General features: G+C 34.1%; 1 protein-coding gene across 1 annotated transcript; it reads left to right on the plus strand.

The window, feature by feature from the left end:
* The first annotated feature begins 1,795 nt into the window (after window positions 1–1,795).
* LOC110034041 (protein IQ-DOMAIN 14-like) lies at window positions 1,796–4,651 on the plus strand. The gene is given in 5 exon segments (XM_020738274.1): window positions 1,796–1,926; window positions 2,630–2,882; window positions 2,884–3,004; window positions 3,564–3,770; window positions 3,841–4,651. Coding segments are annotated over 4 exon segments (1,182 nt in total). The 5' UTR covers window positions 1,796–1,926; window positions 2,630–2,646; the 3' UTR covers window positions 4,459–4,651.
* Window positions 4,652–14,162: the final 9,511 nt, after the last annotated feature.

Below are 14,162 nucleotides of genomic sequence, written 5' to 3' on the forward strand. Positions count from 1 at the left end.
GTGAGAAACCATATTTATTTGTTTTAACTTAATCGGGCTCCACACTAAACATATTTTACTATACCAAAATGGATGAACGCCAAGTAATTATACTTAATAATTCCTACTTCACAAATTAAGAGGAAAGACAAATTTTGCTAATTTTCACGTACATAGCCAATTAATTTAAACGATACACAAAAACAACAACAATAAGTTTTCATCCCACTAAGTAGAGTCGACTAAATGAATTCTTTTTTTTAAATGTGAAAAGCCAGGATGAAAAAAAAAATTTATGCCTGAGCTTTCACATAAAAATAATTTTTTTTCAAATGTTAGCTTTTCCTGCCTGGGTGCCTGTAGAATTATCCATAATCTAAAGATAGAAAATTTTCATTCAATCATCTTAGGTTTACTAAGAGGATGCAGTATTACGGCTTATATATTTTCTTCTTGTTACCGTTGCTTTCTCCACTCATCAAGCATGTTTAAAAGGTCTAAATAACTTCAAAAATTTCAGTTTTCAACATATATAACTCGGAATATTCTAATGATTTTTATGATCAATGCAATTATGGTGAGTTAATTGATACGTAAAGTTCGGATCTATTTAGTTTACCAATTTAATAATCATTACAAGGACTTGACCGTTTTAAACCAGTCAACTCTATGTTCTGTCCTCTATTTCTATAGATATAGAACCATAAGGTACCTAATCTGTTAGTTAAAATATTATTTGATCTTTTAATAAACTTGTTTCACCCATCGATAGCCTTTAATTTGACATATAATTTTAAATTTGTTAATTCATTATGCAATGCCATCATAATTTCAACATTTAATAAAATCAGCACAGATAATTTTAAGTAGTTAAATATAAATGACTGCTTGTATTGCAGTGTTTTAAAAAAAAATAAACTCACATATCTGTTCAATTTTGATTCACTGACAATTTAATCCAGTACAATACAAACTTCTTAGCAAGCCAAGTATGAATTGCACATAAACGCCGATGATAGCTTAAGCAATCTTTTTCTTATTGTACTTTTAGGAGATTACAGGTTTGTTTGGGACAACTTTTTGCCTATTTTATTTTTCAGATCTTCACTACTGTTTTGCTTGAAAAATACTTTTTTAATGTTTTTAAAAAATTTGTGTGGTAAAAAGCCTATTTTTTTTAACCTGCTCTGTTAAAGTGTGGTGACTGTAAAAAAAGTGACGGCCTAGTTTTATAATAATCAACAAAAATTTTTGAAAAAATAATTTATTTTGTAACAGCTTCACAACTGTAGCTTCAAAAAACTATAACTGCCACAATTCGACCCCAAGACAAGTGATAAACTAACGGTGTGTTTCCTCATCCAAATTTAACACAAAATTTCTCAAGTTAAAAGGTTGCCAACCCATAATTAGCATGATTTTGATCAATAGAAATTTTAATCTATATTATTTGTATTGAAAAAAAAAACTCTTAAATAATAATAATAATAAAGCTAAAAGACTTAGAAGTAGAGCAGTGCTTTCCGATCTGTAAAATAAAAAAAAAAAATTAGTTTAACATGCATTTATTTGTCATTAGACATAAGAGAAGCCTCTAATTAGATGAGATTAATGGCTAATCTCATATATTTAATATGTTTTGATATTTTTAAAATATATTGACTCCAAACGACGAAATTTATATTTGTATTTATATTAAAAATGTAATCGTCACTAAGTAGCTCTCCCCCAAGCTCTAATTTTGAAATTGAGATGGGGAAAAGTGTAATAAAAACAGAACTTAAAAAACGTATACTCCTAATAAAAGCATAAAAAATGCTCCTCTTCCGTCTCTTTCATCACCTTCGCCTTGCTTCTGCCCTGTCGCGCTCCTATATTTGTTTGAAGCCGCAGAGATTGCCGCAGAGAAGAAGAAGTCTGAGGAAGGAGAAGCAGAAGAACAATAACGTAAGCACCTTTCCCCTTTCCTATTTCCCCAATAATCAAATCCTCTGTTTTTCCTTTATTCGCCATGAAAAAAGGATCCCACCATCACAGAGCGTTGGTTCTTGAGATCAAGTAAAAGAGAACAAAAATGCTGTCTTTTTCTCCACCTTCCTGGTCTTTCCCATGCAAAGAATTTCTTTTTCTTTTATATACTTTTGAAAGTGAAGGTTTTGAAAACAGCAGCACTCCTCTTCATTCCTTCCATACATACCAACGTTGCCAAGCTCTGAGTTTTCTTCTTTTTATTTCACCCCATTCTCTGTCGCTTCTATTGAATTTTTAGAGAAGAGCGGAATATTTGGAAATATGAGCTGTTTCCTATTTGTAACTCTTTTCGAAGCATTTTCTTTATCCTTCTTTCGTGTGTTTTCACGGGTCACAACTCACAGGTAAGGAGCTGTTTAGAACCCTATTATATTCCTCTTATCCTTGTTTCTTTCCCGGGACAACCCTTTTGTCTTGTTTTGCTCTTCTTCACGAGGAGATAACGGGTTTGATTTCAAAAAGATCCCTCTTTTACGTCTTTCCTTTGTTAATTTTGGTTAGCTTGCTTCATTTTGAAGTTTTATATGGTAAAAAAGATTCTTTTACTTCACTATTGGTTGAATTGCTCAGATAGGTTCTGATTCACTTTCCTCCTCCCTCTCCTGTTTCATCCCTATAGTTCCTTTCACTTCTGAGATGGGCCGAGCTACAAAATGGCTGAGGAATTTATTTGGCGGTAAGAAGGATGGCGCAGCCATTGCGGTTACCAGTGATACAAGGGTAAAAAGAAGGTGGAGCTTCAAGTCTCCGAGGGATTCCTGTGAACCCGCACAGGCTAATGTGGCATGGCTGAGATCATTTTATGCTGAGACAGAGAAAGAGCAGAACAAGCAGGCCATTGCAGTGGCAGCCGCCACCGCGGCAGCAGCGGATGGCTGCGCAGGCAGCCGTTGCCGTGGTGCATCTCACCAGCCATAGCCGGTGCTCAAAGCTTGGGGGTTTCCATGAATGGCTGGCTGCTCTCAAGATACAAAGGGTGTTCAGAGGTTATCTAGTAAGTTCAATTTCAAAATTCCAGTTTTCAAATGCCAATTCAAATCCATGACAAGATTTGATTTTTACATTAAGGCTACTATATTAATGCATTCTTTGGCATTATTATCCTACTTTGGAAAAAAAAATTTGTATTTATTTGTCATTTTATTTACATTAAATGTTCGCTGAATATCTCTTTTCAATGGTCCAAAGATTTTGAAATAATTATTCTTGAAAAAGTATTTTTTTTGTGGAAAATTAAATCTTTAGTTGTCTGTGCTCCTGTGTTTCTTATTCCTTGGCGCTGTTGCAAATAGTGAAGCCACTGATTGCATCTTTTCATCTCCATCCTGTTGTAAATGGAATCTTATCTATTTTTAGCCCTCTGTTTTCTTTACAGGCAAAGGCAGATTTTTTTTTTTTTTATCTGTAGACAGTTCTTTCTATTCAGAAGATAATTATTTATTACTTTTCTTACAGTTATTTTCTAGCAAATAGATTGCAATATGATGAAAATTAAATTGCCATGTAGTTAACGATGAATTGTTCTGTATAAATAATACTGCTTATTTTTGCAGGCAAAAAAAGCTCTGAGAGCTCTCAAAGCTCTTGTTAAGCTCCAGGCTTTAGTTAGAGGATATCTGGTTAGAAAGCAAGCAGCAGCAACTTTTCACAGCATGCAGGCTCTAATCAAAGCCCAGGAAACCATCAGAGCACAAAAATACAAGGCTTTTCTCTCCTCTGAAAACAAAATTCATCAGGAAGAAATTCAACGCCTCTCACTGGTATGATTTATATTTCTGTTAAATAATCCAAGTTCCACATGCTCTTGTTCACCTATATGATTATTTTCAGGAACCATCCTTTTTTCTCCACCCCAAACTCTCGGTGGGGATCGAAACCCAAACTTGTGCCTCTGATGGCAGCCCGAAGGTCGTTCAAGTTGACTCACTCCGCCCAAAGTCGAGATCATCTCGAAGATCAAGTTATCTTACAATTGACCATTCTGATGAAATCTCCCCCAATTCCATCTCATCTCCTCTTCCTACCATCAAAAGAATGCCGATGCCCGATTGTCGATTATCATTCGAGAAATGTCGGTATTCCTCAACAGCACACAACACGCCACGTTGCGTCGCGCCATCCACACCTACAAAGAACTTGTATGCGGTAACAGAAGGCGACTTTCGTAGGAGATTGATTAATTCTATCAATTGTCCAAATTACATGAGCAACACACAATGTTTTGAGGCGAAAGTGAGGTCCCAAAGCACACCAAAGCAGAGACCAGAGCTCTTGGGTTCGAGCAAACGTCTTCCGCTTAGCGAAATAGTGATTGAGCACTCGAGGCCGAGCCTGAGCAGTGTTAGAATGAGGAAGGCCGAGGAGGAGTTCAGCTTCAAGAAGGCTGTGGTGGGAAGACTCGATAGGTCTTTGGAGTTGAGCAGGGGGGAGAGAAAAGGATCGAATTAAGCTACCAATGAAGTTCAATTTGAATAATTTGCTCTAGTTTTGTCATGATTTTTTTTTTCTATTTTGTTTTCTGTTTCTCCGCTGATTGTTGCAATTATAGTGGAAGAATGAAGTTTTTTGTAAATTTGTTGATGGCATGAGATTTAGAGAAGTTTGTTAGGTTAGGGGCCTTTTTGTAATTTAGAAAAGACTAGACGTTAAATAGCAAAATATAAGGAAATTTATTAAGAAAGTAAAAAATGGTACCGAATACTAAGCAACGTCCTATCGATTGGATGTCGTAGATTTCGGGGGTACTCCAGATCCGCTGCTTGGGGATGCTTGCTTGCTTGCATGAATAAGGGCGAACCAAGCTGAGGTAATACGGGCATATTACTGTGTTTGGCAGTGCTACCGATATGGTGTGTGCTGTTTTTACTTGCTATTTTATCTTGTTCAGCGAAATCCTTGCTCTTGCATTTGAATAAGATGATAATCTTTTATCTATATTTTTAAATTATATATATATTTTTTTAAAATTTTTATTTCTTAATCTTGACTATCTTACAAAAAGTGTGTAAAGAAGAGGAAAATTTGAAAGTCTACGAAAAGATGGTGATATTTCCAATATTAGTTAGGGCTTGGACTCGAACGATTGTCGTAAGGATGTTGGTGGTAATTTTGCTTTTTTTTTTAGGAATTTCTTCATAAAAATTAAAGGGTACAAAAAGATGGTGATATTTCTAATATTAGTTGGGGCTTGGACTCGAACGATTGTCATAAGGATGTTGGTGGTAATTTTTCTTTTTTTTTTTAGGAATTTCTTCATAAAAATTAAAGGGGAGATGGAGTGGAGAGGGAGGATAGAAGAGATTGGAGTTCATAGGAAAGAAGAAATAAGGGGGCGTTAGAGATCAAAACAACAATTTTGAATTCGGAACTTGAAAGGATTCTCAGTCCATATAAAAAGTATAAATAATAATAATAACATAAGAATATCAAATTTATTTCAATTTCATCTTAAAAAAAGTAAAATAATAAATAATCTAAAAAAAAATAAATGTATTTACAAAGGACTTCTTCATGTAATTCTTTTATGAAATAATAAGGCTTTAAATCTATTTGGTTGAGATTGGTATTATTCAGTTCATGTTCGTTCGTTTGCAGTCCGATTGAGCATGAGGCATGTAAAAATTTGATGCAAGTTCCAAAATCTTCTTCAACACTATTTAATAACTATTCAATTCATAATCAAGTTCAATTGTGCCGAACAATTTCTTGAATGGGATTAATTCAAACAAATTTTCTTATGAGCAAGATTAAACATGTTACATAATTTTCTATTAAACATTTTATGAATAAATACTTTTATTTTAATAAATAAAAAAATTATATTTTTAATAGTTTCATCATTAAAGATTATTTTAAAACAAGTTTTAATTTCAAATCCATCCATGAAATATTTATTTGTTGTTTTTATAATGAAGTATTTAAAAATATTTAAATAACATAAAATAATTCATCAAAATGTAAATAAAAATGTCAACAACCATGCATTGGTCGATCTCTCGGAAAACAAGCTTGTTACTACAATGTTACAACATTTATGAATTATGTACATGAATGAATAAGTGATTCACACTTTATCTTCCTTGTAAATAATCAGTGTTACAAATACCTTCTTTTCTAATTTATGAAATGTACACTTTTTTTTATAATTTGAATATCTTATATACTTGATTACGATTAATATGCAATGTAATATCCAACAATAAGGGATGCAAGATAAGTTTTAAAAATTACATAGATTGGATTTAATATGTAATATTATGTAATAATATAGCTGATAAATATTATTTTTAAGGAAAATAGTGATGAGTTATATGTATGATTAACTTTCTATCGAGGAGGAAAGTATAATTAATTGTGAAATTTATAGGTTGTATACAACAAAAATGACAGCACAAATCTCAAAGGGATCAAGCGACTAGGAATGGAGTCCTAGACCATCGAAGTCTTGTGCCAAAGAGCAAGATGTGGTCTGATCTATCGATTACACAACGAAATCGGTCAATTAACCTAGTGACTGAGTGACATCTAGCCGAAAGCGATCAGATAGGTTTGATAGATCGGATGGTCTCCTTGGAGGAAGCAATCTGATATATATGGTCGATCGAGATGGCCAATCAAAACCTAAACATTCAACGATTGATGGGCATTATATTTTCTTTGTATAATAATATAATTATTATTCGACAAACACATCGATTCAGTTATTTGGGCTATTATAATATATGTTCTCTCTTTTCTCTGTAACTTTAGGAGGACATGAAATAAATGAAAGACAAAAACATTTTATCTCTACTCTATCTTCCTCTCAACTATAACTCTCGAGGAGAAAATTCTCTCTCTCTACTCAATTCAACATCCTAAAAGGTGGTGTGGTGAGCGTGGACATGTCGCTGACTAGAAGTGGAGCACATTGAGAAGGAGAATCACAACAAAGAGACGCAACACCGATGGAGTTCACAAGTGAGTCAGTGCATCAAGAGATTAAGCAACAAATTTAGGAGTTGCAGGAGAAAATGCTGGGCCAATTTAAGGCCCTCTAAGAAATAATTACTTAAAGGAATAAACAACCACTGATTCTAGAGGTGTGGTCTTAGGGAGCTTTCCCTTAAGTACTACCCTCTGAGAATCCGCCAGTACTCAACGGTCGAATGAGCAATCGAGCGATCGAAGGGCAAGAAGATTCCCAAGGGTCAACATTGATGGTAAGGCAACGGTAGCGCGAGTCGAGGCTCCTATTCAGTTAGTGCTTTCACTCGATAAAACATGGAGTCAGTACCCTTGCCGAAGTTGAGGATTCCTCATATAGATCCTTGGAAGGGGAAGAACGATCTAACTGATCATGTTGCTTCTTTTGAATCATCAATAGGCGTGTTGCAGATCAATGTTGCGACGAAATGTCAACTTCACTTAACAACACTTAAGAAGTTAGCTCTTTGGTGGTTTCTCAATGTTTCAGTTGGTGTTATTCCAACCTTCGTTGAGTTTAAGAAACTCTTCGTGGCACACTTTGCCAAAGTGCAAAAGCTGAAGAAGAAGTCTCAGACTCTATTATAAATAAAAGAGAGAGGCAAAAAGCTTGCGAGCTTATAACACTCGATTCCACGAGGAGATGCTGGAAGTGAAGGAGTTGTAACCTCTAATTGCATAGATTGCTCTGGAGCAAGGAATTAGAGAAGGGCGATTCAAATACGACTTGAAATTGCTCGAACCAATGTCTTTTTCTGAGTTTTAAGAGATGGCCAACATCCAATTTGTTACCGAGGAGTCTCTTACGAACCACTATAGTGCCTAACTATAATGATTTGACCATCGATCAAAAGAGGAAGGCTCGAGATGAAGGAAATAAGCTGAAGGACAACCAAATCCCTACCGGTCGACCAAGCTATAAAAACAACAACTAAGGCTCCAGAAAAATTGTGGGGATGCTAAAGGAAACCAAGGTCAGAATTGATACTATTCATAGTGATTGTCTCAATGCTATGAGCAACCACTCGTGGATTGGAAAATGCAAGGCTTTACTCTATTGAATGTTTCAAAGGTTGAGTAAGTCCGAGCCATTCAAAATAAAGAATATTTCAGAAAAGCCCATCTAATGAAAGTCAGATCTACCCTCCGTAGTTTGCATAAATATTGTGATTACCATCGAGATCACGGACATAACACAAAAGAGTGTCATCACCTCCAAAACTTCATGGAAGAATTGATCAATGTAGAGAAGCTCAAAGAGTTAGTTATTGTCAAAGAACATTCTCGGTGACAGGGGAAAGCCCCAACTGAAGAACCGTTGGATGGACCTGTCCGAGAGAAAAAAGTTCACATAGCTGGAATCATTTTAACTATTTTTTTGGGGGAGGTGAAGAGTCATCCCCTCAGTCCAGCTAGAAGAAGCATCGATTGAGAGAGGTATGTTTTATCACTTCTAATAAAGATAAGCATCCTCCCATGGTTTTCAAAGATGTAGATCTTTTCCCAGAAGCAAACTTGTATAATGACACGATTTTCATTACTTCATTCTTCAACAACTACCAGGTGGGGTGTATCCGGATTGACACTAGAATTTCTATGCGGTGTTTTACATGAATGGGATCAAAACTAACTGGCTTACGACACCAACTAGTCCATTGTTTGGTTTCTCTATCGAAAGAAAAGAGGCTTTGGGTGTTATAGCTTCGACTATCTCCTGGGGTGAGTGAGATAAATAATTTACCAGTACAGAGGACTCTCTTGAGGTGGATTTCCCACCAACCTATATAGCTATTATTAACCAACCATTTTTGAATAATTACCAGATAGTAACTTCAACCTACCACATGGACGTAAAGTTTCCTGATGATGGAGAAATCATCATAATCTAAGGGAACTTGGAACAGCCAAGGAGCTGGTACCTTTGAATGATGACCAGCATGGATGACAAGCTCCTTGTCATTCAAATTCAAAGGGAAGGAGGTCTTAAGACCAATAAACCTATCCTCAAATTACCTACATCTAACAAATGAGAGTTTGGTAAGATTTTTCTAATATATGAAAACTTTGATGCAAGGTACAAAAATCTACTGATCCATATCCTTCGCGAGCATTAGAACATCTTTGCTTAGATAACGATGAAAGTGCCTAGAATCTCTATCAATGTTGCTTGTCATTGATTGAATATCAGCTCGACGGCTCAAGTGGTGAAGCAGAACATCTAATAAATTGCAAGAACTTTGGTCGAGCTAAGAGTGTTTGTGCAAAAGCTGAAGGAGGCTAGAAGATTTGAGTAATTGAGCATCCCTCCTTTTGAACAAGTGTTTTGAACACAGAGCATATCTTGAAACAAAATGCACATTTTCTTTGTCATCCTGTTAAGGAGAAAATTGAAGTAGATAGATATCTTGTTTGTTATAAATCGGAGACAATGTGTGGAATCTACTTCCTTCCAAAAGAAAGTGGTTCTCATTTAGTCTAATTTCTTTAGATTCATTTCCTTCTGCCACATTGATGTTATTTCTTTTCTTTCTTAAGGCAGAGTGACTTCTATTTTTCTGTTGGGTATGTGTTAATGGTACAGTCTTGGAGTTGGACCCAATTTCAAATGTGGATGTCGGATTGCATTCTTCTTCTTCTTTGAGGATAGTCTTTCCCTTGCGATCATTTTCATTAGTATCGGTAGAAGAATCAGCAGCACTGGTGACGATAGACTTCAAAGTCCTTTTAAAAGTAGAAACCTTCTTCTTTAAGGTCTTTATAAATGAAGTTTTCTAAATTTGAGGAAAGTCTTGATTGAAATTTACATCGAAGTCAATTGGTGGTTCTACATGTGGGGGTTTTATTTTTCAAATAGTCATAGGAGGGCCATTGAGTATTACTTTGAGTTCATCAAATTTGATTCTGAATTTGATGAATGACCTTTTATAACATTCAATTTTACTATTTGGTAGATCTGATCCGTCTTTGGAATATGAAAAAAATCAATTTTGGATAGTCCATTAATTCTACATTTTGTCAAAATTTAAGTCTGTTATGTAAACTGGGGAATTTTTTTTTGGAATTTTTATTATATACTTGTTTTTTTATTTATTATTGTACTTTTAGTCATTTTTTTTTTTTGTCAAGTTTGAAGTTTGTGAATGATTTTAGGATCGGGAAAATGTCAATTTTGAAGTTTGTGAATGATTTTAGGATCGGGAAAATGCTAATTAGATTTTGTCCAAGATTGAAATGAGCAAAATATATCGTCTTAAAGAGGGATGATTGGTCCTGAAGGAGGAACATCATCTTGAGAACATTTTTTATCATTAACCAGAGATGCGGGAGAAGAAAAATCCCCAGCGGAGTTGCCACTTTCCTGTCGCCTCCGGAATCTCGGTAACCACTGTTGTTTTGATGTTCTGGACGGTCGACATCGTCAATTTTATCTCTATTGTGATTGTCATTGTTGTGGTGTTGCTAATTTGTTATCTGTCATACTACCTTTTTTTCAGACTAATTTTCATCATGAAGATTAAGGGATTTGGGTAAATGATAATAGGAACAAATATCTATGGAGACTTCCATGAGGATAGATAGCCGCATCCTTAAATTATATGTCGAAAATACCTTAAGGATATGATTTTGGAGGAATCTATATGAAAATCGTTAACTAGAGAAATCAAATTAATATATTTATTCAGGAGTTTTTTTTTTCCTATAAGGGCAAGACCCTATAGTTAATTATATCTTAAATGGTAAAAACTATTTCAGAAGACCCCCGATTAAGGTTGAAAAGATGTTCTAAAAAAGCAATGTCAACATTTCACTTTGAAGGTAGTAGAGTCTTAAATATTCTAACTATCTTATAAGTTAATGTTTAGTTGGAGTTTATACTTTGTTCCCAATCTTCTGTGCTTGTCTCTGTAAAGTATGTAGTGATAATCCACTTCAAGTCTTAAAAAACCTACAAATAAAAGTTAGTACAAATTTATATTTTAGTTTGTTGAATTTTTAATATTCAGACAACCCGGTCAAGATGTATATGGCTCTATCATCCCAGGTAGTCTGAAAGGTGATTAAACCAGAACCAGAAGAATTTTGTCAGCAACCAAATATTGCATCATCAAAAGATCTTTGTAGATCTGAACACTCTTTGTTCATTAAGGTTCAATTAAAATTTTAGTGTTCTATTCGGATTTTAGGGGTTGGAAAATCTTAGGTTGTTTACGATTTATTAGCCAATTAAAATTTGTAATTTTGTTATTTATTTTTATTTGGGATAACCTGATTAGGATCCCATGGTTTTGTCATCCTGGGTCATTAAGTTTGTGGTTTGATTAGTCATGAATGGCTGAAAGATATTTTGCTAGCAACCATGAGTTATCTCCTCCAAAATATCCTTACAAACCTAGTTGCATTTTTGGGTTCAATTTTAAATTTTAATGTCTTTTAGAGTGGATTTTGATTTCTTAGGATAAAGAATCCCTGATTGTGGTAAAATTTGCTTCATTTCTTGTAATTGAGAAATAAATCTCTGTTTAACCTTCAATTACTTGGCTTAAGTATTTATCTTTAGAATAATTCAAGTTGAGTTGAATTAATTTAAAGAATGATTTTCATGTGATCTGATTTTAACCTGTTTAAGCTAATTATCCTTTGGATTACTCTCAAGTTCTTGTGAACTTACTTGAGTATATAAGGATTGACCCAAACTAATTTAGGTTAGTTTGGAGAAATTCAAGTTCAAACAACTTTTAAACTTAGGTGAAAGTTTAAGTTAATTTAAACTTAAATTTTCTTTAAATTTGAATGAGATTAAAATCAATTCTAGACTTGAAGTTCATTTTGAACTTAGAATGTTCATTATGGATAGCCAGAGTTTGTCCAAATGATCCAATTGAACTTAAGTTAATTTTGGTTAACTTTGTAGTTCAATTTAAAAGGAATTTAAAGTGAGCTAGATTCTTTCAGTCCAATTTAAGTTAGATCTTGATCAGATCTTGAGTTAGATTGGACTAAATGAAGCTGATGTTGGATTTGAGTTGGGTCTAAGTTAGTTTAAACATAACTCTAAATTTAACTTGGGTCATGTGGATAAGACTTAATGTTTTTTAGACTCAGTGTTAGCTGATCCTAAAATCAATTAAGTCTAACGTATAATAGGTCTAGAGTTGAAATGAAGCTAAGTCTAAGGTAATTTAGACTTAGAAGCTTATTTTTAATCAAATCTAATTTAGTTAAGATATAATTAAATAATTAGGTCTATTGTACATAAGACCTAATTCTCTATTGATTTAACTAAGTCTAATGTGATTAAAACATAATTAATTAATTAGGTTTAATTTAGATTAAACCTATTGAAGATATAAAGTATGTGAAGCTAACCTTAGGTTCGATATGGATTGATCCTATAGATTTAGGTTCAAATTTAAACTCATATTTAAGTTAAATTTAGGTTGAACTGAAGGGTTACAGTTAGTTTGGGCTTAGACTTATACTTAAGTTCAATTTAATTTGAACCTAAAGGCTGAAACTAAGTCTGAGTTAGTTTACTCTTAGATTTAGGTTTAATTTGGGTTTAAACCTAAAGGTTATATGTCTAAATTGTCACTTTAGACTTTTTCAAAGGTAAAAAATTTTTGTCTTAGGCATTTATTTTATTACCTTAAAATTTCTAACCATTTTTATTTGAATTTCTAATTTTCTAGTTTTTATAATTATTTCTTAAAAATAACTATAGGATTATTGAAAAATTGGTGATTTTTAACTTGGGGATATTTTCTAATCTTGAAAAAATTGAGAGAATGTTTTCAAAGATGAGATAAATACTCCTTGAAAATTTCATAATTTTTGGATTTATATTTAATTTCTAATAATTAAAATACTCTAGAGAATATTTAATTAATAAAAAATTAAATATAGATCGTTTATTATCAATTTTTATTTTTTTAAATTCTCCTCTATCTCATGAATCCAGAGGTATTTTTGGTTAATTTCTATGATTTTTCCACATAAAGTTATGCATTTTTGAAGTTTTCTGGATTTATTAAATAGAAAAATAAACATTTTCACACGAGGCTGCCCCGTTATCCTCAGTGAAGTAGAAGGTTTGGGCGGCGTTATTTGATTGGGTGCCTTTCCATGTGAGCATTTGAGCTGGCAACAATCTGACACTTCCCTCCTCCGCAGTTTCATTAATTTGATTTAATCATGTTTGTCCATTTTTGATACACAGAAATGGACGAGATCAGTTCATCATCCTCAGGGGACGATTAACTGATGGTCATTCGTGGTTAAGTCATACGATCTCCGCGTATTCTTTATCAAAATTGACGATTTTTATTCATAAAGCTTCATCAAAGCAAGGGAAACATATCCGTACAATTTTATAAGCATGATGTGATAATTTCTTTCACAAAGGCCCAGAACCAAAGTGAATTTTAGGGTTTCTGATTAATACGATGGCCCAAGAGGTGTAGCATCAATTGGGGTTGAAAATAAGGTTTGTGAAGACCTTACAAAGCTCCTCCTTGGTTCGATTTGAAATGAAATCAGGTCTATGTGGAACCTTGTTGGAATGGTGGCTCGACTTCAGCTTGGAATAGGTTGGAGACCTCGGGATGGCTTGATTTTGATGGGAGAAGACTTTGTAGTGTCCAAGGAAGCTTTTAGGAGGTTTAATATGAAGCTTTTGTGGAGTTTATGTGTTGACCGCATTTTTGGTTGAGGTTTAGTTTTTCCTCTTTAGTAGCCTAGGGTCTAGCCATAAGACTTTTCCTTTTGACAATTCCTAGAAAACTAGACATGGAACCCTCACCACTAGAAATTTCAAACTTTTCTCCACTCAACTTAAAGTTCCACATGTTGCTCTCAACCTCTAAATACTTAGTAGGTGGGGTCACTGTGGGGGAAACTCAAGATGAGTCATTCTTAGGATTGTTGGACCTTAGGGTTGACCTTGGGTGTTGGTCTGGAGCTAAGACACTAAATACACTTATCTGTACCCACAAACACTCACAACCCTGAACTCAAATTTCTAGCCTAGATCCTTTGATCTTTTGGGATACTCATGTAGATGGTCCCCTAAACCTACTAGCCCTAGGGCTATGTTTGGCTAAGACCACTATGTAGAGGACCCAAAATGGGGTTCTCATTGGTCCATGGCTTATTGGTGATGATTGGTACCTCAAATCTATCAAAATATC

Source organism: Phalaenopsis equestris, unplaced genomic scaffold (genome assembly GCF_001263595.1).
Source record: "Phalaenopsis equestris unplaced genomic scaffold, ASM126359v1 Scaffold001334, whole genome shotgun sequence".
NCBI classification, from domain to species: Eukaryota; Viridiplantae; Streptophyta; class Magnoliopsida; order Asparagales; family Orchidaceae; genus Phalaenopsis; species Phalaenopsis equestris.